General features: G+C 44.9%; 3 protein-coding genes across 6 annotated transcripts; all 3 read left to right on the plus strand.

Moving 5' to 3' along the window:
* Window positions 1-495: 495 nt before the first annotated feature.
* On the plus strand, window positions 496-8768 carry pgrmc2 (progesterone receptor membrane component 2). The gene is made up of 3 exons (XM_035169085.2): window positions 496-969; window positions 4933-5088; window positions 7052-8768. Exons 1-3 carry the CDS (start codon window positions 627-629, stop codon window positions 7147-7149), a joined length of 597 nt encoding a protein of 198 aa, XP_035024976.1. The 5' UTR covers window positions 496-626; the 3' UTR covers window positions 7150-8768.
* A 1029-nt stretch (window positions 8769-9797) lies between these two features.
* Window positions 9798-14909, plus strand: asmt2 (acetylserotonin O-methyltransferase 2). Of its 2 annotated transcripts, none has more exons than XM_035167112.2 (9): window positions 9798-10136; window positions 10213-10301; window positions 10948-11122; window positions 11441-11570; window positions 11861-11929; window positions 12017-12135; window positions 12731-12868; window positions 13174-13296; window positions 13693-14909. In XM_035167112.2, exons 2-9 carry the CDS (start codon window positions 10221-10223, stop codon window positions 13902-13904), a joined length of 1047 nt encoding a protein of 348 aa, XP_035023003.2. In that variant the 5' UTR covers window positions 9798-10136; window positions 10213-10220; the 3' UTR covers window positions 13905-14909. The 2 variants fall into 2 exon arrangements, with proteins under 2 accessions (XP_035023003.2, XP_035023004.2); XM_035167113.2 differs by having other exon boundaries at window positions 10219-10301.
* Window positions 14910-15899: 990 nt separating this feature from the next.
* Window positions 15900-25355, plus strand: jade1 (jade family PHD finger 1). Of its 3 annotated transcripts, none has more exons than XM_035168436.2 (11): window positions 15900-16095; window positions 17507-17589; window positions 18481-18548; window positions 19379-19536; window positions 19637-19821; window positions 20607-20818; window positions 20976-21143; window positions 21484-21600; window positions 22128-22730; window positions 23046-23163; window positions 23498-25355. In XM_035168436.2, the coding sequence occupies exons 2-11, from the start codon at window positions 17541-17543 to the stop codon at window positions 24535-24537; spliced, it is 2718 nt and encodes a 905-aa protein (XP_035024327.1). In that variant the 5' UTR covers window positions 15900-16095; window positions 17507-17540; the 3' UTR covers window positions 24538-25355. The 3 variants fall into 3 exon arrangements, with proteins under 3 accessions (XP_035024327.1, XP_035024328.1, XP_035024329.1); XM_035168437.2 differs by lacking the exon at window positions 15900-16095 and adding an exon at window positions 16135-16322; XM_035168438.2 differs by lacking the exon at window positions 15900-16095 and adding an exon at window positions 17034-17285.
* Window positions 25356-25761: the final 406 nt, after the last annotated feature.

The raw sequence follows: 25761 nt of genomic DNA on the forward strand, positions 1-25761 counted from the left end.
TTATTGTTGTTTTGTGTCTTTGTTGTCAGGTTGTGCTTCTGTTTCATAGTTCTATAGGAGTTTATTGTCTTGTTTTTGTCTTTTTCATCTCTTAGTTGTTGTTTTTTCTGTCTTTTAAACATATTTGTGTGTCTCTGTTGTTGTTCTGGTCTGTTTTTCACCTATTTCTTGTCATGTTGTTCTTCTTTTTCACAGTTTTACAAAGTGTAGTGTCTTGTTTTTGTCTTCTTCATCTCTAAGTTGTTGTTTTTTTGTGTCTTTTTGACATGTTTGTGTGTCTCTGTTGTTGTTCTGGTCTGTTTTTCACCTATTTCTTGTCATATTTTGTGTTTTTTCTCATCCACTTGTTGGTGCTTTGTTCCAATGTGCATCCCACACATTAGATGAGACTTTTAAATCACCAGCCTGGAACCAGTGATGTGTGGATCTAGCAGATTCTCTGGTGAAAGAACCGGTCTCCTTCCTGGGTGAGTCCACAGGCGGAGGTAGGTTCCTCCCCCTGTCGCTGGAGCGGAGCTGATGGATCAGTTCTCACCGAGAACACGATGTAACAAAGCAGCCGCGGACTCCCCCAGCGAGTGTGTTCTCTCCCACGGTCCGTGGAGGCAGCAGCAGGGGCGTGCAGTATGGCGGACGATGGAGACACTTGGAGCGGACCCGCGGACGCCAGCGGCGGGCAGGGGGCAGCGGAGGAGTCGGACGGGCTCGGCCTCGGCGGGATGTTGCTGAACGTCGGGCTGCTGGTGGCGGTGGCCGCGGTGTGCGTGGCGGTGTACCGGCGGTGGGCCAGGCGGCTCGGCCCCGACGCGGCCCAGGGCGTCGAGGCCTCGGCTCTGCCCAAGATGAGGAGACGGGACTTCACGCTGGAGCAGCTGCGGGAGTACGACGGGCTCCTCAACCCGCGCATCCTCATGGCCGTCAACATGAAGGTGTTCGACGTGACCAGCGGGAGGAAGTTCTACGGGAAAGGTGAGCGGCCGGCGGGGCGAGCCGCGGCCGGGCGGCGGGCTGGGTTAGCGGGCTGAGTTAGCGGACACGTCCCGCACAAGGCGAGCCGTCCCGAGACTCACATTTGGGCGCTAACCGCTGGGGTTAGCTTAGCTCGGATGCTTTTTGCCTGTGTCTTTGAATGGGCTGCGGGGCTGTCAGCTAGCTAGCACGGCTGCGTTCAGCTCCCTACGCGTGCCATGACGTTCACGCACGTTTAAACTTTAACACTCACGCGCGTTTAACCTGTTTTTAAAACTTTAAGTGTCGGAAGTTTACACCTGGGGGTTGAACCCGAGCTAGCTTGTTAGCCAGCTAGCTTGTTGACGTGCACGTAGACGCGCCGGCTGTCCGGACGTGTTTACACGGGTCAGACTCGCCGCGCACGGACACAAGACACATCTTTAACTTCCGATGCTACTTAGCTTAGCACGTCTGCTAACGTGGATGCTAGTTTTGTGCAGAAAACACGTGTTTTTATCCAGCGGGGGGGTCAGCGAGGAGGAAGAGGAAGTCTCGGGCAGGACAAGAAGCACATGGATGGATAAACACACACATATCCACTGTATTCATCCAGCAGCAAACACAACAGCATAATAATAATAATAATAATAATACACAGTCAAAACGAGTCCATGATAAAGTTCACTGCAGGGACATGAAGGTCCAGCAGCCAGATGTCCCACCGAGCTGTCACTGGGGAGACGTCATGGAGCTAATGGAGATATTCACAACACACATATTTTGAAGTATAAAGACACCAGAGTGTTGAAGCCGAATATAAATGCACATGTAAAGCTGAGTAACTGAAGCTGTGCATGAGACAGACAGCCGGTGAAGTGATGGTGACTGCGAAAGTAAAACTGAAAATACAAGACCTGCGATATATAAAAGATATAAAGATAAGTACAGGTGGCAGCCCTGTGACCTGGTTAATGAGTGAACATGTCTGAGAGGAGCTGTACAGTCGGATGATGAAAGACCTCAGTCACCATATAATCATTTTGTGTTTTTTTGATTATGTCCTCCTGTCTGTGCCGAGCGGGGACAGCCGGCTCGTCCACATTGTCTCTGACTCGCACCTCAACATGCAAACATTCTCAGCTGCAGCCTCGTGTGTCACGTCCGCTTTTCCACAGCAGCAGCAGGTCTGAGCCAAGTCGGCCTGAACCTGTGCAGCTACACACACACTCACACTCACACAGACACACACACACACACACACAGCGTATATCTTTATCTGTGGTCGGTCGGTCACATCGACCTCGATCACTGGACATTCAGGTCCAATGAGACTGGTTTGAATAACAAAATCAAATATTTTCGAGGTTTTCCTTCTGGGAAACGAGGATTTGTTGCTTTACCTTGTTTTTAATGTCGTTGTGAATTAAAAACCTCATTCTCAAGTCAAAGTAAACTTACTTGTCAGTTCTGCCACATGTACGGGACCGATGGGATTGAAATGCCGTTTTCCCTGAGCCCAGAATACGGTGGCAGAGAGAGTTCGACTCGCTACGAATTAAGAAAACAACTTCATCGGTTTGACGACACACGTGCTGCAAATAGTCACAAGACATTTAAAGTTCAGCTCCGTCCCCACTGACGAGCAGCGGACTTCACCAACGCCACAAAGCGTCGAACTGCAGCAGCTTCCTCACTTCTCCCCGGGAAACGTTTCCGCTGTCGCTATTTGCAGAACACGTGTCGTCAACTGGATGAAGTTGATTTCTTAATTTGTACGTGGGTTTTTTTCTATTTGCGTGTGTTGTCTTAAATTCGGCCGCCATACACCACAGTAAACAAGTATACAGATGGGTACACGACATGTGATTATGGAGTAGAAAAGGCCCGTGGCTGATGGGATGTGAACTGCAGCGTTTGAAAAAGAGACGAAGCAGTGAAAATACTTAATGTGCAGATAAAGTAGAGTTGTGATGTTTATCCACAGGATGAGTATTAAAGCAGCATTAATAGAAACATAGGAGCAGATGTAGCGACTGGTGCGTGTGCACGTTGTAAAGAGATCAGCCGGGTTTCAGTAAACGTCCTCAAGACAAGAAGCTGAAACTTTAGCATTTCTTGCTCTTTATTTTTGACCCAGTTATGAATTAATAAAGATCGGATCTATTGGCTGCAGCTGGACTGGCAATATGGACAAAAGCATTTTCACATCAGTTATTATCACCGATTATCACGATAAATGTCACATTGTGATGTATTGCTTTTCCTTAGTGAAGTTTGTGGTTTTTAACTCTGTTATAACTCCTCGCTGTTCTTGCACAATGCACAAGAAACATATCGATATAAAACTTCTCCTAATGAATTTTATTTCGCAATAATGGGCGACGTTGTTTTCTTGCTCAGCCTCTGAGCTGCAGCTCTGCTGGTTGGAGAAGAATCTGGAGGAGTTGACTCTCTCGCATGTTTTCAGATATTCAGGTGTAAATCTGGCTCCTGCTTTGTTGTGAAAGTTTCAGGATTAAAAAAAACCCAAACACTATGGCTCCAATAATCAGCATTAAAATAAAAGAATCAATAAGTTGCCTCGTCCTCAGGTGCCCTGCAGGAAGAGCTGTTTATCTGTGAGTTACCGTAAGTAACAGCACATCTAATCTTTGAGGTGATAAGGGGCCTTTGCTTCACGGGCTCTTTAACGTGGCTGTGAAAACCAGACTGAGTTTGTTCTGTTCCCTGTTGCACAATTAAAAGCAGAGAACCTGAGGGCAGCGCGGCGTTCACATGCTCGTCAGATGATTTTCTTATTGGAAGATGACGAAGGATTTAAAGGACTTTGGGGGGGGGGGACCTGTGATAGAGGCATAATATCACCAGTGTCTCTGAGGGGATGTTCAAATATTGTTCATCTGTAACTGGAATTTCCTGAATGTGACGCACGTCGTCTCAATGTGTTGCTCTGTGTGAAACCCTCTTCTGCAGTTTGTGGAAATATTAAAACTATTTGTACAGAGTGTTTCTTGGCAAACGTTTGTCAGGACAGGAACACGTGATGAGCAATGTTGTACAAAAACAAATATCATATTTTTTTTCAATGAATGTCTCAAGATTGATGATCTGATATTTTATCTACAGCTTCAGACTAAAAGAAAACATTTTACTGCAGAGCGAGACGGATAAATGAGGCTGTGTAGATACATGTCACAGTTTGCATCAGTGTGTGTCGGCTGATAACAAACCATAATACTAACATGTCAGTCAGAAGAACACGTGCCTCATACACTCAGAGATATCATCTGATTTTAATCAGAACAGTTCCAAACGCTAAGGGGTTCCTCATGGGCCAACACCCCCGCTTCTGTCACCTTTAAATAATATTCAGTTCAGTCGTGTTTGAGTAAACTTCACAGACAGAGAATGAAAACGAAACATCCACGGCTTGAAATGTTACCTTATTATAAATTAATTTGACTTTCAAATACACACACAATGCATTCTGGGTATTTATTACTATGAGACATTGCAAACAGAATGAATGTTGTAGCTCTTATAGTTTTGTGTCTATGATGGATTTGAACCGGATCCTGTAAACAACTATCTCCTGTGGGCAGTGGAGAGAAATCCCCTGGTGCCACCACCCGCTTTACCACATTCGCACCATTTTGCTAACTCACTTTCTCTGCACTGCATCCAGTGGTTTTACGTATTTGGCGGCTCTGGGAGGTTTTTAATGTGAAGCAGCAGCGTCAGTCACTTGATGTGGGTTTGACTTTTTGAACCACTTATGTTTCTTCTGTAGATCTTTTTAAATCCTTAAAAGAATCGACACCCGGCACAGGAAAGTGACTCGTGTGTCCGCTGGCTCCAAACTCGCTGGCAACACACGACACTTTCAGAACGATTGTGAAGCTGCAGAGTTGAATATGAAAGAAAACAACTACTCTGCTGAACTTTGAGTTAATCCTGACGTTTTGTGTTTTTTTTCCCCAGACGGTCCTTACGGCATTTTCGCAGGCCGGGATTCTTCGAGAGGCCTGGCCACCTTCTGCCTGGAGAAAGACGCCCTGAGGGACGAGTACGACGACTTGTCCGACCTCAACGCTGTACAGATGGAGAGCGTGAGGGAGTGGGAGATGCAGTTCAAGGGTAGGCAGAGTTTCACCAGAGAAAACTCTCCTGAGATATCGATTTGGCTCCGATTTCACATGCGTGGTGTTTTGAACACCTGAACCGCAGCGTCTCCATCTACGTCTCAGTGTGTTTACTCAGACTGAGGATCCAGACACAGACAGCGTTTCTGTTACTGAAATGGAAGAAATCAATAATAATAAAACTTTTATTTCTACAGCACTTATCTAAACAAGGTTAAAAAGGGCTTTACGAATTACATGGGAAGCAAAACAAGACAGGACAAACATTGAATAAAATGAAAGCAGTTAACAAACTATCCTTCAGTTTGCTTTGAATCCAAATATAATTTTGGTGTTTCTTCATCTTCAAAAACAAATCTGCGTCTCGTAGTTGAGAAATAAAAAAAACCTTCCAGATCAACTGCAGGACTTGAACTCACGATTTATCTGCTGATTATTTTCTCCATTGATCCATTGATGGTTTTTTTCCCTGTTCAAAGTTTCCCAGTAGGAGGATGTTTAAAGTGTCGTCATGGTGAGAATCCTTCAGTTACAACAGAGGTTTCAGCCCAGAGACGACTTCAGAAGTATCAAACCTGATTCTAGTTTATTTTACAGATGTGAACACTTTTCTTCAACCGACAAAAGGAGACAAATAAAATGAGGTTTCAGCTGAAATGGTTAATCGATTTAATCAACAGAAACAGAAATATTTAATAACTAATAATTATATTTCAAACTCTTTATCAAACACTTTGTTATAAATGTGTCACAGTGGGTTTGAAAAATTGCTGATGGACTTTTTCCCCTTTTTATAGACTGAAGAAGTAGTAATTCTAAAAACTGTTAATTCAGTTTCATGAGAAAATCAGAAAATATTCACATTTGAACCAGTTAAACTGATCTTTTATCAAAGTAGTTCAGACATATTGATTAACGGAGCTTTGTTAAACATGTGCAGATGAAACGAAGAGCAGCAAGTGAATGTTGGACAGATGAACCCAAACTAATAACTTCTCCTGCCGCCACATCTTCTGTAAAACAGAAACTGAAACCACATGCGTCACGTGTTTAGTTTTCCAGTGCTCTGATGTCAGTCGAGGGTCGTGTGCGTCTAAGTTTGGACCGAATCCCTCTGAGCAGCATCAGGTCGCTGCTTCTTCAGACGCCGACAGTGAGCACAGTGGATGACGCGTGTAAAGCTGGACTGGGCAGCTTTGGAAGTTGGCTGAGCCCAAGCGGTGACGGATTAAATCATGTTCGAAGATGCCAGTGAATTACTCGCTGCGTGTGGTGGCAGTTGGTGAGATGAGAATCGACCTCAAATCAATCTGCAAATTGTTTTTAAACTATTACCGACAGCGACAGCAGCGCGTGTGTCACCGTGTTGAAATGTGGTTCACCTGCCTCAGTGAGGAACCAGCACAGATTTGGTCGTGAGTCATTCGGCAGGTGTTGATCTGTCGGGACAGATTTTTACCCTCAACTAACGTCACAAACCACAAATAGCTTGAGTTCTATGATTAGTTCAATCGTGGATATATAAAGATGGAGAGAACATGAGCATCTTGATGTCCCCCTGGTGGCTGGATGCCATACTGGTTACAAACCCTGCCTCCTCCATGTTTGCAGATGGGACATGGACCAGACACCACATCCTTCCACCAAGTTTCACGGGAATCCGATCTGTAGATTTTGCCTAATCTTGCTTATAAACAAACCAATTAAATAACAGACGGCCGAAAACATAACCTCCTTTATAAGAAAGTGTTAAAAAACAAATTACCAACCCTACCTTTAATTGAGAAAATGGCAGGAAGATTAATCGATAATGAAAATAAGCTCTGGTTGCTGCCTTAATAATCCTTCGATCAGCTTAATTATACAATTACTAATTGTTTCATCTCTAACATAACGTCAGTGTGGATTTTTTTCATTGCCATATTGTTTTTTTAACACATTTTGTCGATGTGTTCCAGAAAAATACGATTACGTCGGGAGGTTGCTGAAGCCGGGGGACGAGCCGTCGGAGTACACGGACGAGGAGGACATCAAGGACCATCTGAAACACGACTGAGCGGTTCCATCACACCGACCAAAGCCAGGAGCCCCAAACAGCTGCGACAGACACCCCCCCCCCCCACCCCAGACCTCCTCCTGCTCCTCTCACTCCATCGACCTACCTGCCGCTGTCTTGACCTGCCCTGCTCCCCGACCTCCTCCTGAATCTGTCCGGTGCCGCGGCTGTTCTCAAAGGACAGGACTCAAGTCTCACCGCCCGGGCCTCCCTCCCTCCCTCATCATCCACCAACAGAAAGCAATTGGAAACCTTTTGAAGAGTGTGGTGGGGGGGGGGGTTTTCTAACGACGGCAGACATGTCTGGGGGCAGAGAGGTTGATCGATTTATTGAAACAAAACCACAAAATATTTAGGGGGGAAGGAAGGAAGGTGATGGGGGTGAATGTGGTTGTTGTGGTCGCCGCTGGGTGGAGGTTGGTCGGAGTCGGTAAGAAACCCATTGGTCGAAGAGGACCAGTGGATCGGGACGGGGAAACGGATTTCTCTCTCTTTTTATCTGTGGTTTAGTCACATTGCAACTGAAACTGCTTCAGCTTCGGACAGCTTATCAATCAATCAAGCGATCGTTCATTTCTGTGTTTTGTTTCAAATCAGTTCCCACCACTTGTTGAGAGGGCAGTGTTGTGGCCTAACCAAAGGTAATTGACGGGGATGGCGCATTTTCCTGTTGTGTTTGTAGTGTATGCACTACTAGTTTTCTTCGTTTGTCACCATGTGATTGTATTTGTTGCGTAGCATAGAGGGAGGGGGGGGAGGAAGGAAGGAAAGCTTCAATTTTTATTTTTTTGGGATGCGTTTATTGGGGGTGGTCAAAGGTCCTTGCCATATGATACCTGTTTTCAATCACATCGGATGGACTGAATCAGTGATCGGGAATACAAAGGGAAGGTGATAAGGCAGTCCTAATCAATCGACTCAATTGTTTACATGCCTCACAAGCCAGCTGCAAGTCTGTAGATTCCCCTGAAAATGGTCCAAGTATTAATTGTGCCTTATTTTGTTTGTCCTGACTGGTCTGACCGGAGGTGAGCGAAGGGACGGGGGTGTTGGTTTCTCCTCGGCTCGGTTCCCCAGACTTAAAGAAGGCATAAGTTCTGACAGTCGTCCGTGCACAGACTGTAATATTTCCCCCACTTCACCAACTTTGTAAATAGACCGTATGAATTACTCAGTGTTACTGCCATATTTATGTAGTTGATGAACTCCATACACGTATAATGCTATGTCGTATTGGCCAAAACCCCCATGGTTTGTGTTCTTTATATATATTTTTTTTCAGTTCTGAACTTCCTTTTAAACGTGTGTGAATTTCCAAAAAACAATAAAATAAAATTGAAAAAAAAAATGACAAAAGGAGCGTTGCAAAGTGCTGCAGGGCGGGACCGGGAGCTGTTTGTGCGAATTTCTTTCGGAGACGTTGCTTATCCTGTAAATATATCTATCATTTTATTAAAGCATGTGCAACAACAAAGTCAGCTATGCCGAATTCCCACCACGTCATGTATTTAAATGTTGGGTGTGTGTGTGCGTGTGTGTGTGTGTGAGCGTGTGAGTGTGCGATCGAGGCAGGAAGGGATTTGTTCATGCATAATAAATCGATTTGGTTAATAACTGAAGATGTTTGGAATTTATTTGCCTGTGAGAGAAGTTGTGATCCGAGCAGGAAAGTTCATTCGTTCTAAAAGTTAATGTTTAAAGGGCTGTTTTACTCCAAAGTGAAAAAGTTAATATATTAAAGATGTGAACTTGCAAAAGAAAAAACTGCAACATGCAAACTTCTGGCTGACGAATATTATTAAAAGCAGATGTTGAGAAGCACTGAAGCAAATCGACAAGAGAAGAAAGTTTGAAACTAAAATGATTTACCTGATAACGATGAAGACGTTAAGAGCAATGTTATTGTTTAGACGCCTTTTTCTCGTACTATTTACTTTCTGTTCGTCACAATGTGTTTACACAACTGAGTAAATACATACAGAAATTTAATAAAAGCATATAAATAGGAAATACATTGATTGTAAAAATATTAATGGAGTACAGACGAGCGAGAATTCATAATTTTTAAGATTATATATTTGGAAAAGGTTACATTTATGTAGAAAACAATGGTTGCAAATATACAGATGGGCAATGTAATATAGAAATCAAGTAAAGTATAGAACATATTTCAATACAGAGAAATAAGGACCAAAAATACATAAATAAAACATACTTAATAAATAAGTAAATACACGTATAGCCCATTTGTAACCTTTTTTGCCAAATCAAAATTTATGAATTCTTCGTTGTGTGCCACCATGAAATATAGTGAATATTTTGAGGGTTTACATTTTACAAACAGGTGTAGTACAGTTAATGCAGTCTTACTATAAAATGGGAAATAAGTATAAACAAATACTGTTTTTTTTTCATTTATGTTTATTATCAGTTTTTTCCCAATTTATTCTGGTTCCTTATTCATTTCTGTATTCATATTTTTATACTTTTGTAATAATATTTATTTAATTTTCATTAATTTCCATGGTAACAAATGAGTTGAAAGAATTTGTATCTTTATATTTACTGGCTCGTCTCTGATTGGTCAACATGTGGAGACGCCTGCAGCAGCTCGACTGCGCCATCAGGCTGCTCTGGTTGATCCTGGAACTACACCGTCTGGCTGAAGGAGCCCTGTGCGTGTGTGTGTGCGTGCATGTGTGTGCGTGAGTGTATATGTGTGTGTTGCGTGCATGTGAGTGTGCGTGCGCGTGTGTGTGTGCGTGTGTGCAGATCAGCAGCAGCGACCTCCTCCTGGATCACATCGTCTTTTTATCCGCTGAAGATCCGACGTCCATTTCACACGGACACACAACGAACCAGCGACATCTTGGCTCCGGGTTCCGACTGAAAGAAACCAAAACTCACACAAATCAAAAATCACAAAAGGCTGAAACCTTCCGTCTTTTGTCCGGATCCGAACATCTCCGCAGTTCGTCCAGTCTCCGGTGAGTGATGATCCGGGAACATCTGGATTTGTTCCTGTTCTCAGAGTTGAGTTAAAGATGCTGTGTCTCCTCTCAGGAGCAGTGATGGCTGAACATCTGTCCCAGAGCGAGCTCGACTACCCCTTCAAACTTCTGGAGTATTTCAACGGGTTCAGGGTCTCCAAGGTAAAACCTGTTCGTTACTAAGAGTCCCTCAGCAGTGATGGATCCTGGCTCCACGGACTATTCACTCATGTTCCTGCATCTGTCTTCTGTTTACTCTGGTGATGGAGGCTTCTCCACTTCTTCTATATACAGGAATGTTCAGCCACTCACCAGGACCAGTGTCACTTTGAGTTTCACGCTCTGATGGTTGATAAGAAAATGTGTTTTATTTTAAAATACAGGACAAGATGGTGAATATCTCTTGTACGTTCGAAGGTCTTCTGCACAATTTAAATTACCAACCACCAGTAGATGTCCTCAGGTGTTAGCGGTCACCAGCAGATGTTAGGGACAGAACCTCAGTCGTGCACCTTAGTGTCATCAAGTGTTTTAAAACGTGTGTAACCGACGATACAGGTCGACCTCGATGGAACGCTGAGGCTAAAGGTCAACCTGGCTGCTGGCTTGTATGGCAGCACTAATGAATGTTAACGCTTTTTAAATTATTTGACCTTGTTGTCCAAACCAAAGTCTTACTGAGATTCTGACCTGATGGCGCCAGATTCAGAGGGTCACCAAAGTTACGACCCCCTTCCCGTCCACCAACATGGAGGAGGCGGGGGTGTATGACCCGCCGAGGTGCTGATATGTGGTCCAATCCCTCCAGGTGATATTTTCGGCGTGTGAGCTCGGCGTGTTCGACCTCCTGCTGACGTCCCAGGAGCCTCTCAGCGCGCAGCACGTGGCCCGGGAGCTGAGCACCAGCGTGGACGGGATCGAGCGGCTGCTGGACGCCCTGGTGGGCATCGAGATTCTGGAGGTGGAGACCAAAGATGGGACGGGTGAGGAAGAGGAGTAAATGATCTCAGACAGTCTGAACTACCACATTAACGTAGCATTATGAACTTCACGCAAATATTACAACCATGTCACAACAGGACTTTCTCTATTGACACAAATTTGAAATCATGCTGTCGTCTATTATTTAAACCGTAGAATTAGGACATGTCATCACTGGAACTAAGGGACTTTGACTTGACTCAATGAGGACAGCTTCCATTACTTTGACTTCATTCTTGTCTTTGGAAAAAGGAGCTAACGTCCATGTCGTAGCTTTTCTGGAGCTTTCAATTTGATTCGTGTGTTTTTTCGTAAAACAGCTGTTTACAGCAGCACCGATGTGGCAAGCCTTTACTTGGCCAAAGGCAGCGCCAAGTCTCTCCACGACATGATCGCCTACCAGTCCCAGACCATTTACCCTCTGTGGAACAACATGGTGGACGCTGTCAGGTCTGTGGGTTCAAAGGTCACTCAACTGAATACGGAGCCGACATGTAGCTTTCAAAACAGCAAGAGCAGAAGATCTACGATTTTTATGGTGTAATTATTTTTCGATTGAAACTGTGAAAGAGACGAATATGCATGTCTCAACATATTAAAGTTAATATTGTATTATATTAAAGTGAATAGCCTCAAACTCTGTTCTTAGAATTAAACCAACTCTGAATAAACAGAATAAAACTAAGAACAAACTGCATTTGAATGATCCCTTTCATGAGTTGAGTTTTCCAACCACACAGGGAGGGGAAGAACCAGAATGAAAAGACCTTCGGCCTCCCCTCAGGGGATATTTTCAAAGCTATTTACAGGTTTGTTGCTATAGTTACGTCATTCTATAATTTCATCCCTCAGTCGTCGAGTTTAAAAATTCTGTGTTTGATCCTAAAATCTTCCAGATCGGAGGAGGAGATGCTGAAATTCATGGGTCTGATGAACTCCTCGTGGGTTCTCGACGGACACGACATCGTGACAGCGTTCAACCTCTCCGGCTTTCAGACAATCGTAGATCTCGGAGGTAAGAGGCAGCGCCACCGACTGTGGAGTCGAGGCTGCATAATCAGATCTAATCTGTGTCACCGGAGCCGATATGAACTCAACCAGCAGGTTATTAATTTACAACATCAGGAGTCGATCCATTATTCATCTAAAGAAAGTTTTAGTGGAGCTGTAAGTGAATCTTTATCAAATAAGACTATTCAAAGACTAAATGCAGTGAGTATACAGTTAATGTGTATAATGTTACCATGTGCAGCTGATCAGTGGTTCGCATGTTATTTTATGCAAATGTATGAATTCTGGTGTCCCTCAGGGATCCATCCTTGGTCCTCTGCTGTCTTCTACTTTCTAATTCTCTGTATTGTTTCACACTTAGTTAGGATTAAGTCTCCATTGACTTCTATGTAGATGACACCCAACTTAAACATACAATCAAAACATATTCAAAGGATATGAAATATATAAAAGTAATGAATATACAAACATGGAAATATGATTTATTAACGACCATAAATATCTTCATTGGTATTTTCAGCATCTGATCATGTGTTTGAAACATTTTTGATTTAACACCTAGCAACAAAGTGACATTGTTCTGTCTCAACACTTCCCAGGGTGCACCGGGGCTCTGGCTCGAGAGATGGCGAAGGCGTATCCGTCCTCCTCCGTCACCGTGTTCGACCTCCCGCAGGTCGTAGAGACGGCTCAGAAACATTTCTCCCAGGAGGACGATACCGTTGTTTTTCAGACCGGTGAGATTCGTTCAGCCTCATTCATTATATCAATAGTTGAGTTATTACTGAGAGGAGATCAGAAACAGAAAAATGCCTAATTAATCAAAATTGTAACCCTAACCCTAACTAGCAACCAGCAGTGTTGAAAAAAAAAAATCTCACCACAAGGTTCATTTAGCCGTAGCAGTTTTGGTAACTTCTCTCACATCACATCATCGTCATCACTTTGCTCAGTTGTCAACAAAATCTAAGCACAGTTTGTGAAAGGAGGATTTATTGCAACAAAATAAACTGTAAAGTGACGTAAACGCTCTGTTTTGCAGGAGATTTCTTCAGTGGAGAGGTTCCTGCTGCTGACCTGTACGTTCTGGCCAGAATCATTCACGACTGGCCTGAGGAGAAGTGTGTGACGCTGCTGAAGAAGATCTACGACACCTGCAAACCAGGTGAGTTTACTGCACGTTCACTTCTCCACAGGGAATCTTTTATGTGTCTGTTAACTCCACCAAGGTTTAAACAACCATGTGCAGGATTGTTTGGCCTTGGCCGGAGGTATTCGCTCCTATGCTGCCTTTCTAGTTGTGTCTGTATGTAAATCTATGGCCCCATTATTTTATCTTTCCTGTATTAAAATATATTTTCTTTATTCAAGTTACATTTACACTCATCTCTTGTTAGCATTATTTAATATGAGTGCTGTTAATATATTTAGAACTTTTGAAATAGAGGAGATGATGGAGGATTATCGACTTTCTATCACGCTTTGTTTTTCAATTTTCCACCGATCGAAGGAAGCGTAACATTAAGAAAATGCACATTTGACGCTTTTCCCTCCTTGCCAGGTGGGGGCATCCTGTTGGTGGAGGCCATGCTGTTTGAGAACCGACGAGGCCCCATCATGGCTCAGATCTTCTCCCTCAACATGCTGGTGCAGGCGGAGGGCCGCGAGCGCCCCCCGTCCGAGTACACCCACCTGCTGAAGATGAGCGGCTTCCTGAACGTTCAGGTGTGTCGGACCGGGAAGTCCTACGACGCCATCCTGGCCACCAGATGAGCTCGGGCTGGATCAGCCGAGAGAAGCGCTCCTTGAAAGTCGGGGGAAAGTAAAGAACATTTAACTCAAACATTTCAAGGCCTTGAAAATGTATAAAGAATTTCTCAGTGTGACGAGAAAAGTGCGTCTCATGGATGTGTTCGATTATCTCAAACCAAGATTCTGCTGAGTTCAGGTTCCCTCGTAGATCAGACGTAGCAGAACCCTTCCAGACAAACCTCAGTTTACCTCCGTCATGTCTCAGCTGGTGTTCTTATACAGTTCTCTTTATGTTTTCTCTGCCCGTCACAGTGTGAAAAATCTATTTACTACTGTTTAAAACTGGTGCTTGGTGACGTCTGTTCTCATTCTGCTGTTCCGTGTATTTTATTTTTATCCCTGTGGACAACCATGATGCTGCGTTACCTCCAGATTTTGGTGACGTCACACAGACGTCTCACCATCTATCATTCATATCATCTCATGGCTGCTAAGACGTTTGCATATTGATGACTCAGTAGAAAACTGTGTGTGAGAGATCAGTGAGTTTATTTTTGGTTTTTGTGTGATTTGCATGTTATCGATGACGCAATAACTCAAACTGTAGAAACGTATAAAAACTTCTTTCTGTATAAAGCACAGACTGTAAATGAAGATGGACGCCGGGTCTCAGGTGGAGCGATGTCATCAAGATCCTGATAAACACACTTGACCTAGTCTCAGCTGTCAGTCATGATTTGTTTTATACCATCAATTAACTAATTAAAACCAAACTTATCAGAAACACTTGAGCAAACATCAGTGTGATAAGAACTTTATCTACCTTATGACCCATATTGCAACCACCTTTATATACAGTCTGTAAACACATGGTATCATAAGCTTGTTTTCCGTCCTCTGGTCGTTCCACTAAACATCTTTACAGCATGTTTCCCTCAGATTAAATCATAGACACATAATGTTTACTGTCTGCAGATGGTTCATTTTTTATTAAAATGTTTGAACTAAAAGATTTGCATGTGTAAACAACTCTGGTGTGGTGGAGTCTGTTCCAACCTTGTTGTGTCCAGCTGAACAACATTCCTGTGTTTCTCCGTGTTGTAGACGTGATGTGTGTAAACATGTGGTTAACGTGATGTGTGTGAACATGTGGTTAACGTGATGTGTGTGAACATGTGGTTAACGTGATGCACGGAGACGTGATCAGAGAGTTCAGGGGAGACACTGAACAAATGTCAGACGTGGGTGTGAAGCCTTGAAGAATCTGCAGCAGCAGAAAAGATGAGAGAGTCACAGGGACGACAGTGGTCATACATACGTTCTCTCTTCTTTGTATTGCACATGATATTTATTTATTCTGTTTAAAATCAGAGGACAAAGCTCATTAATAATTCTGTAATTGAGGCAGTTTAGCCATTCTTCAACTGTGGTCCCTGGGCAGGTGTGCAAACATCTGTACCTTCTCACTGGTATCACACAACCACCTCCCACCACCTCCCACCACCTCCTAGCACCTCTTACCACCTCCTTCCTCTTCCTACCACCTCCTACCACCTCTTACCACCTCTTCCCACCTCCTTCCTCTTCCGACCACCTCCTTCCTACCACCTCTTACCACCTCCTTCCTCTTCCTACCACCTCCTTCCACCTCCTACCACCTCTTACTGACCTCATGTGTCTATCATCAGTGGTCTTATGCTTGATAAAAGAGGGGGAGGAGCCAATCTGTGAAGAATCCTGTACACAAGACAAGCATCTGAAAATTTGATGATATTGTCTCAGCTCAGTAAATAATGTTTCTATTTTTATCTTGTTTATTTTTGGATTCTTATTCCATTCGTCTTTGTGCTGCTATGTCGGATTTCATTTCTCTACAGGGATCAATGAAGATAGATATCATCTCATCTTATTAACATTGATCATATGTTTGTTGATCATATTATTGTTGATCAGATGTTTGTTGATATGTTTGTTGATCAAATGTTTGTTGACATGTTTGTCCATGTGCATCCTGGCTGATGTAACCATGGAAACATTGGGCTCCGGGAGCTGTGGCGCCCTCCAGCGGGCCTGAGGCGCAGCTGCGGCCGGGGCAGGGTAACCTCCCCCCGGTGTGTGTGTGTGTGGAATGCGGCGGGTCAAGCGGAACTCTCGGCTCAAACTGCGCTTCACATCAAACCCTGACACCTGCTCCACCGGCCCGACGTGCTCTGTACGTACCGCCCGCTTTCTCTCACTCTCTGTCCGGGTTCGAGTCCCGTGTGTGTGCGGCTCCCGACGGGCCTTTAGGTTGTGTGTTCCCGACACCGTCATTTAAAATGGCGCCAAAGATTAACCAGTGGATCTGTGGCGGAGCTGCCTCTCCGTCCCGCCGGGTTAGCTAACCCTGCTCACCGCCCTGCTCCGCACCGTCCGCCCGCGGGTCCTCTCCGGCTCCAGGTAGCTTGTGTGGGTCGATATGTGATCCCTCACCTGTGGAGGAGAGCCGGGGTTGGCCGAGGGGCTCAGCGGGAGTCAACACGGAGTTAGCCCCGCGGGCTAATGCTAAACACAACCGTGGTAGTTTACATTAGCTTAGCCTCCAGCTAACCAGCTAGCCGATGTTGCTAACCACCAACGTCAGGCTAACGCAACGTGCATTCTGTAGGAAACAACCCATGAAGTGATTTTATGAGGGTTTGAGAGAACAGCTCGTCTTCATTTCATAAACATAGTTAATCATTTTTTAAATATACTCGTAACATTTTCACATTTTCGTGGAAGGGCCCGCATGTTGCATAACCAGTGGGAGATTAGCAACCAGGCTAACGTTAGCTAGCCCGAATCTGCATTTTGCTTTTAATAATAAAACCTCAAACATCGTGTTGTGTCGCAGCTTTGGACCGAAACTCTGAGCACATCGTAAACACGCAGCTTCTCGGTTTGGTTTCTCAGCACCGGGGGCTAGTTGCGGTGGCCAGCTGTTAGCTAGGAGCTAGCCGCTACACGGTTAGCTCTCTGCTGCGCTGTTTGCTGGAAGAAAGGGCGTCGCGCTAACTAGCCTGCTGCTAGCCCGCTAAGCCAGAGTTAGCATCGCCCCCTCCACCACCACCCCCCCACCCCATGTGCACGCTGGCTGCAGCGGACTCAGATGTTTCTAGTTCCTGTTGATGTTGGTGTGCACGTTGCATGTGGAGCTCACGTTGTTTCCTGTGTGCGTCGCATGTGCCAACTTGTTGTTGTCATCGCTGGGGACTGTGGAGTGTGTGTCTGTGTGTGTGTGTGCACGCACATCGCTGCAGGGCTCGTGTGCTGTCAGATCAACAAGGAAACATGTGGATCAGTGTGTGGCTTTGTTTTGCACTGAGCTGTTTTTGAAGAAGAGACTCAAACACAGACAGATCCTTGTTTGTAGCACTGTTGGTAAAGACTGTATTTTAAGTTATTTATATTTCTATTTGTTTGCAACTAACTTCATAGTTCCTTGTGTATCGTTAGTGTGTGTTTTAAAGTTGTTGTTATTGTACTTATCCTCAACACAAACTGCTGTACGAACATTGTCTGAGACAGTCTGACTTCTTGTCTCATTTTGAAGTGTGGACATTTTCTAAGTCCCCACTCTTCTCCCTCCTGTCTGGTTGCAGTGTCCTGAGGCCGGAGCTCCGCACACAGACGACCATGAAGAGAAGCCGACTCCCCAGCAGCAGCGATGACTCTGACAATGAAAGTAAGCAAATATATTGTTTCTGCTGACTCCTTCATACCAGGACCAAATTTAGACGTGAATGAGGTCAGCGCAACCCGCCACCATCCTTCCAATTCACAAGTGAAAGTGCAGCGCAGAAACTTGTTTTTTCACAAGTTAAAGGGACATTTTCCGGGGGAATTTGGATTCGCAGTTTCTTTCCATCTTGTAATTGTCGATACGTTTATACTTGAGGTGAAGAAAAGAAACAAAGAGACAGAAAAAGGAGGTCGGGCAGCAGAGGGACAAAGAGAAGCAGGGACAGGGTCAGGCAGACGCTCTCATATCTGAACCCAGCGAAGACTTTCAAAACTGGTTTGTGGCGTTTGTTTCATTGTCCCAGATGCATCAGGTTTTTGCCACATTCAACAAAATGTTGGGGCAAGTTCTCAATTACAGAAATTGCATAACATAACCACAGTCTGTCAGATGTGCTGCTTAATTTCTGCTGATGAAACAAACTAGAAAGTGGACGTGAAGTTTTTTACCGATTAAGTCAGACGAGGGAAACTGTCTTTTACTTCCGTAGATATATTCTGTTATATGTAAAACACATCAAAGATAGATTATACATTGTTCTGCAGCGTCTAAGTAAAGATTTGAAGTAACAATACTTCCGTGTAAATGAAGGCTCTGTGTTTTTTAAATGTTATTACACTGGAGTTGCACCTTCACTGATGTTCTAATAAGACAAAGTCAAACTAGTAATGAAACGGAAAAACCCAAATTGTCATTTGCACAACTTTGTTTATCCAAGTGAGTTACACATGTTTGATTGATGCGGGAAAATCCACACTTGAGTTTGTTCATTAGAGCAGAAACAGACGAAGAAGAAATGCTGCGTCCTTCTTAACTGTGTGGTTTCTCCTGCAGGTAACTCCACCTGCTGGTCCCAGCATTCATCACAGCCGAGGAGGGGCACTGGACAGAAACCCTCCGAGGTACGTCCGTCCAATCAGAATCAGATTTATTGGCGATGTGTCCCTACACATACGAGGAATTTGAAGTTTGTTCGTTGCTCAATGTTCAGAAATAGACAAATAACAGGACAACAAAGCAGAACAAGGTTCAGCATCATCAGGACGGTTAAGGATGATTATGTTTAGATAAACACATAAACAGTTACTGAGTCATAAACAGTGTTCTGCTTTCACTTTGTGTTCTGGTTATTATTTGATTATAGTTTCATATAATGTGTCTTCAAAGATAAAACACTTTAATTTGTTCAATCATTAATAAATATCAGTAAAATTACTCTTTATTTTAAACATTAATTTATGTATTTGGCTGGATGAGTGGAAACTTTTCTCTTATCTGCTGCACAGTCTGCAGGCCGCTGTGCCGTCGCCTCCCTTTTGACCAGGGGCCAATCAAATTAAAGCAAAACAATGACTCTGCCCTTAGCAGCATCCTGATTGGCTGGATCTGGTTCAGCTGACTGCACACAGCCTGGTATCTCTGTGTAAACACTGATATACACAAGCTTTATGGAGACGAGACATTTAAAAACATCTAACTCATTAGTAGTTACATAACTCTCAATTGATTGATTTATAAATTTGGTCTTTGAAACATGTTTGCTTGAGACAAAACGATTGATTGTGATTTATCAGAGTTAAAAGAGTCAGCTTCTCATGCAGCTGCTCCTTGTGTCTGACTGTTCTCAGATCAGCACTGTAGTGACCAGTCGTTGTCACATGCCGTGAATTACAATCATAAATTCAGTGATGTGTTAAACTCATGTGTGAACTACTCTTGTTATTCGCTGCAGGTTTTCAGGACGGACCTGATCACGGCCATGAAGGTTCACGACTCGTACCAGCTGAACACAGAGGACTACTACGTCCTCGCCGACCAGTGGAGGCAGGACTGGGAGAAGGGCGTCCAGGTCCCCGTCAGCCCCCAGTCCATCCCGGAGCCCGTCGCCAGGTAGGACAACAGACGGGTTGTTCAAAGTCTCACAGGCCAGTTCAGCTGCTTTCTTGTACCGTCAGTGTTTAGTAGGTCTCAACATCTCTGTGCTGTGCAGGGCGTTGGCAGAGAAAGGGAAGGAGGTGATGTTTGTGAAGCCAAAGAAGCTCATCCGGACGTCGGGCGCCGAGGCGTTGGGCTATGTCGACATCCGGACGCTGGCGGAAGGGATGTGCCGCTACGACCTGAACGAGGAAGACGTGGCCTGGCTGCAGAACATCAACGAGGAGTTTGCAGAGATGGGTGAGTCGCGGACCAGATGATTCTTAGGTCTGATTCTTCATGTTATTTCTATGTATTTGACAAAATCACATAGAAACCTGTGACGCAGGTCGACTCATGTTTTGTTTTAAGAGGGAACAAGTGGAAAAGATTCGTTCCACTGGTTTTATTTTCATGCTTTGTTCGGCCTCAGTTGGGCGTTGATTTTGAAATTGAATCTGTTCAATGTGAAGCTTGTGAAGCAGAAAAACAAGGTTCCTCAGTTTTAATTTTATCATCATCTCGAGTTACAAAAACAGACGCAGACTTACGCGGTCAGAAAAAGTCATCAACACAATAGTTTGATTCCATAAGGGATCACAGAACTTCAATCTTCTCAAGCTGGAATCACTGTTTGTATCAGGAAGTCTAATGTTCTCAAAGATCAGAGTAGAGACTCCTGATGTTGTTCTGATTCATTTCAGGCTTTGTGTTGCTTTGAACACGTCTTTGTTTAGATGCACGATATCATCTGCAGCGTGGAGCTGGTGTCACAGTGAACTGAACATATAATTAAGTGTTTTGTGGCTAAAAGGATTAACTCCAAACTCGCAGCTGTAAAAGAAAAGAGAAATTATTGTTTTGAGTTTTTAAAGTAAGTTTATTTTTGGTTGAGTTCATTAGTTCAACTCTTAAATGTCGTACTTTAACTCCACAAGTGTGACATTTTCAGAAAAGCACTTGATACTTTCATACAAATAAGATTTAAATGTCAAATATTAAGAAAACCAGACAAATTGTACAACTTTGCCTCCGTCTCTGTGCAGCGATGCCGCTGCTCGACGAGATCACCATGGAGCGGGTGATCGAGGAGTTCGAGCACCGCTGCCACGAAAACATGACGCACGCCACGGAGACGGAGGAGGGTTTGGGTATCGAGTACGACGAGGACGTGGTGTGCGACGTGTGCCGGTCGCCTGACGGGGAGGACAACAACGAGATGGTGTTCTGCGACAAGTGCAACATCTGCGTCCACCAGGTCAGAGGTCAACACACGGACTCCTAAACTCACTCAACACGAGGGAGAAAACAATCTCACTACGATGACACGCTTCCTTTCCCTCTCTGTTCATCTTCTATCGATTTCTGTTTGCTTCATGAAAGTTGAGACGCCGCCTGTTTGCATTTCTCACCAGGCGTGCTACGGCATCCAGAAAGTCCCGAAGGGCAGCTGGCTGTGCCGGATCTGCGCCCTCGGCATCCTGCCCAAATGTCAGCTGTGTCCCAAGAAGGGCGGAGCCATGAAACCGACCCGAAGTGGAACCAAGTGGGTCCACGTCAGCTGTGCCTTGTGGATTCCAGAGGTGAAGACTAATCTTTTATGAAGTCTTCAACATCATGTGTTTTCTTTAGAATCAAAAATAATTATTGTACTTTAGATGCAGTTGCTTCCAAGCAACAGCTCAACACATTAAAATAATGTTGAAAGAAATAAACAATTCAACAAAACAGAAATTTCAACATTTAGATTTTTCTGTGAGACAAAACAATTGTTTTTGCAACTTGAAAGATTTGAAGCTTTGTGTTATTAATGGCTTCAAACACTGATTATTTGTGTTGTAAAAGAGCAAACACAACAGGAAGTCAGATGTCTGGCTCGGCACGTGGAGCAACACGAGTCTTAATCCTGTGTTTAATGTGCAGGTGAGCATCGGGAATCCAGAGAAGATGGAGCCGATCACCAACGTGTCCCACATCCCCAGCAACAGATGGGCTCTGATCTGCTGCCTGTGCAAAGAGAAGAGGGGAGCGTGTATTCAGGTGCAGTCGCTGCTCATGTTTCTCCTTCTCACACACACACACACACACACACACACACACACACACACACACACACACACACACACACACACACACACACACACACACACACACCTAATGAGGCATGAAAAGCAAAGCGTGACCGCGTCCAGTAATTCAGACGCTGCAGTTTGAGATGAGTGTTCACAGCAGGCGATGCTGCGTCTGTTTCCTCTGCAGCCAAACAAATGAACTCATAGATCCTTTTCTTCTCCTCCTCCTCCAACACATCTCACTGAGCCCTGGGTCTGAATCTTGCTGTTTTCATTGTAGTTTTCCTCAATGAAACGCTTCTGTAATCTGCTTTTTTATTTCTATTATATTTCTCTCCTCTCTTAGTTTGTCAGTCATAGTCTAAAACTTTATTAAAAACTTTTTTTTAGGCCAAGACGGCTGACAAACAAAAAAACACAATGCACTTCACCCTTCCTGCCAGTATTTCAGCGAATCACAATGTATTTGAAGTCTTAAACTTGTTTTTGCTGCAGTGCTCAGCAAAAAACTGCCGGACTGCCTTCCACGTGACGTGCGGCCTCCACGCCAGCCTTGAGATGAACACCATCCTCACTGAGGACGACGAGGTCAAGTTCAAGTCGTACTGCCCCAAGCACTCTGGGCTCGAGGGCGCCGAGTCCAGAGACGGAGACTCGGGGGACGAGGAGGAGAAGGAGGGTGCCAGAGACAAGAAGGGCAGGAGGAGAGGCAGGGTGAGAGGGGAGGAAGACGCCGCCTCCTCCTCTTTGTCGTCCTATGTGCCTCCTCAGCTCGTGGACAGAGCGTCCAGCGAGGCGGAGGCCCTCAGCAGCCGCCAGCTGGAGAATAGAGTCAACCTCCGCAAGCTGAAACTGCAGGAGATGGAGGAGGAGTTCTACCAGTTTGTGGAGGTGGAGGAGGTGGCCAGTCACCTGAAGCTGCTGCCGGAGGTGGTGGACTTCCTCTACCAGTACTGGAAGCTGAAGCGCAAAGCCAACTTCAACCAGCCGCTCCTCACGCCCAAGAAGGACGAGGAGGAGAGCCTGGCACGCCGCGAGCAGGAGGTGCTGCTGCGACGCCTGCAGCTCTTCACGCACCTCCGCCAGGACCTGGAGAGGGTAGGTTTCCACTTCACTGGGAGCACTGGGAGGAGGCAGCGACTGAAGACACAGTTCAAATAAAGTCTGAGTGAATTTCAATAAAAACACAACTCAAAGTCATTTGAAGACTAATTGAACAAGTGTATAAATAATACAACGTGGAAAAGAGACAAGTCCGATAAGAAACATGACGACTATCACATCCAGTCTTGGTTTTTCTTTACAAATCAAAGCTTGTGAACAGGGAAGTTGCATCAGTGACTGTGTGTTAAAGTGTTTTTTTTTTTTTAAACTGTGTGTATTGATTTGTGTTTCTGCCGTTGGGCTCGTCAGGTTCGTAACTTGACCTACATGGTGACTCGGAGGGAGAAGATGAAGCGCTCGCTGTGGAGAGTCCAGGAGCAGATCTTCCAGCAGCAGGTGAAGCTGCTGGACCACGAGCTGCTCACAGGTCGGTCCACGAGAACCACAACTGAAGACAAGACACTTTCTATTCAATGTGGACATGCAGATACTTTTCTTTATTAAGTTTGAAGTTTTCCCGCTACAAACTGGATCAGAGTTTTTAATTGTTGTAATTAGGAGCGTATAATCATCCGTACTGTAATAATATTAATCAAACTGTCACATAATGGCAAATATATGCAGGATGAAAGCTTAATGAAAAGGGAAACTTCATAAACTGGACTTTGATTTGAAAGAGAGAAAGTAGGTGAAGTTAAACATTATAGCTTCATACTGTCACACTACGATTCCACTAAAGGTTTAAATGCTGTGTGTTGCAGGAGACCCTTCAGCGAAGGACCTGGAGGAGCTCTTCTCTCTGGGCTGGTTGAACTCTCAGGGCTCCAAGTCTCGCTCCTCCTGGAGCCACTCTGGACTCAAAACCAAACGAGGCTCTTTGAAGCAGGAGAGAAGGAAAAGCACCGACAGGAGGAGCTTCTCTGACTCGCCACACATTCACAAGAAGGAGAATCTGAGCAAACAGCCGGAGACCAAGGACGGTAAAAGCTCCAGAATCAAAGAGGCGGCAGAGGCTGCGAGCGACGCCCACATCCAGAACTCTGAGATCAGTCAGGAGTTTCTTTTCCCAAAGCTTCAGGAGGCCATCGCTGTCAAGCTGCACAAACCTGAGAGCAGGAAAGGGCCCAGGAGAGAGCCCCCGGGGCCCGAACCCGAGGCGCCGCCCAGAGGGAAACGAGACGACCACGAGCAGGAGGAGAGGAGGAGGAAGAGGAGGAGCGAGGTGGCAGAGAACTTCTCCAGTCAGGTCAAGAACAAGTTCGGGTCCAAGCATCTGGAGAAAACCGTTTCCATCCGGCTGGTGGACATCAGAAGCTCCGACACCGACGACTACTTCATCGACGAAGGATTGAGCAGGAGAAGCCCCGCCTCTCTGGATGTGACAACCAACACTAAGTTTAACAGAGCCGGCGTCGGCTCGGACGCCAAAACCAACGGGTGGCTGAGGAGAACCCAGGCGAGCGGCTCCCACTCGTCCCACGGAGCCGTCGGCCACATCAGAGGCTGGGGGAAGTTCAGGATCCCTAAAAGGAGCGAGAGACCTCTGACGATGAAGGAGGAGGAGGAGGAGCAAGGCAAGCCGCTGCTGAGGCCGCTGACCAACACGCCGGAGCCGCCGTACGCCAGAACGCGACTCCGCACGGGGGCGGAGAACGACGGCTACGCCTCCGACTCCAAACCGAGCGACGGCGAGGTGGAGCCCTGTTTGAAACGGTGCCACTCCCACCAGCTGAGGGGCGACTCGTCTCTCAGCCGCCGCTACGGCTCTGACATCATCCGGCGAGGCGTGCTGGCCTCCTGATGGAGGAGAGACACTGAGAATAAGCTGCACTGTTAGTGGAGAGAGAACGACGGTCGCTCTTTGTACCTTTATTTTTCTCGATGAATCCTAAAATGCCTAGATTAAAAACAGAGCTGATATTTATTTTTTATTTGTAACATATGTAAAACTGGGAAATATTTTACTTTCTACTTTATTTTGAGCTAGTTCTTTGACTATTCTTTTCCCCCTTGAAGTAGAAAGATGTCAAGTTGCCACTTAAACGCTCGCTCAGACTTTTACAAGCAAAACCATCAACTGGGAAGAAGTTGTGTTTGTTGCTTGGGACCATAAGCTTGCAATGTTATTTGTTTTTGGCAAAGTATTAAACTCGGCCATGAGTCAGTTGCACTTGATCGATTAAAGCTGAAACAGATAATCCTCATCCCGACACCGGACTGTGTAGGTTTCTTTTTATTGAGCTTCACCTGCGACCAACAGGGAGTCAAACTGCCCTTTTATCCATATTTAAACTCCAGCCGCCATCGTTTGTTCCGTCTCAACGCGACGAGAAGCCACAGAGAAGGAGAGAGGAATCCAGGCGGACGTTTGACTCGTCAGCAGCACTTAAGTGTAATTGAACTGCGATCGTATCGTACCCATCACGTGCCTAACTTTTATTTGAAGCGTTTGCACTACGAGAGGACGGCACAGGCGTGAGGACGGTAGAGTTATTTTTACACTGAAAAATTGAATAAGCATTTTGTACCCTCGGCCACTGCTGTACTACTACTGTTATGCAAAATGAAACTTGTTTTGTCTTTTGTCCTGAAGAGGAATAAACACTCAGCAAGACTTCAGGCTGTGTCCAATTCTGCTTCTACACACAGAGTCAAACTGTCCACATGGGACGTTCAGAGAAGACGCCGGTTGAATGTGTTGTTTTTGAGCTGAACTGATTTATTACATTATATTTCAATCAAAAACAGGTTGTTCCTGTTTGATCAGTTATATTATTAAAAAAAGGAGTTTCAGTCTACAAGTGTTTTCCATATTCAGTTATTGACCTTCGACCTCTGGAATCTAATCCGTTCATGTTTGAGTCCAAATGACAACTGATTAAAACGTAAAGAAATTTCCCTTTAGTCAGATTTGAGACAAGTTCAAAAAGCCACCGTGACCTTTGACCTGCAAATTCTAATCAGTGAGTGTAAGGTTTTGTGCCAAATTTGATAGAAACCAAATCCCAACTTGCATCATCTTAAA

This window comes from Hippoglossus stenolepis, chromosome 10 (genome assembly GCF_022539355.2).
Source record: "Hippoglossus stenolepis isolate QCI-W04-F060 chromosome 10, HSTE1.2, whole genome shotgun sequence".
In the NCBI taxonomy this organism is placed as follows: domain Eukaryota; kingdom Metazoa; phylum Chordata; class Actinopteri; order Pleuronectiformes; family Pleuronectidae; genus Hippoglossus; species Hippoglossus stenolepis.

Excerpts from the sequence above, each read along its gene's own strand:
- pgrmc2 (XM_035169085.2), top strand. The coding sequence starts at position 627 with ATGGCGGACGATGGAGACACTTGGAGCGGACCCGCGGACGCCAGCGGC. Across the intron at positions 970-4,932 it reads GAGGAAGTTCTACGGGAAAG|ACGGTCCTTACGGCATTTTC; the intron begins GTGAGCGGCCGG and ends TTTTTTCCCCAG. Across the intron at positions 5,089-7,051 it reads GTGGGAGATGCAGTTCAAGG|AAAAATACGATTACGTCGGG; the intron begins GTAGGCAGAGTT and ends GATGTGTTCCAG.
- asmt2 (XM_035167112.2), top strand. The coding sequence starts at position 10,221 with ATGGCTGAACATCTGTCCCAGAGCGAGCTCGACTACCCCTTCAAACTT. Across the intron at positions 11,930-12,016 it reads ATTTTCAAAGCTATTTACAG|ATCGGAGGAGGAGATGCTGA; the intron begins GTTTGTTGCTAT and ends AAAATCTTCCAG. Across the intron at positions 12,136-12,730 it reads GACAATCGTAGATCTCGGAG|GGTGCACCGGGGCTCTGGCT; the intron begins GTAAGAGGCAGC and ends AACACTTCCCAG.
- jade1 (XM_035168436.2), top strand. The coding sequence starts at position 17,541 with ATGAAGAGAAGCCGACTCCCCAGCAGCAGCGATGACTCTGACAATGAA. Across the intron at positions 21,144-21,483 it reads GTGCCTTGTGGATTCCAGAG|GTGAGCATCGGGAATCCAGA; the intron begins GTGAAGACTAAT and ends TTTAATGTGCAG. Across the intron at positions 22,731-23,045 it reads TCCGCCAGGACCTGGAGAGG|GTTCGTAACTTGACCTACAT; the intron begins GTAGGTTTCCAC and ends TGGGCTCGTCAG.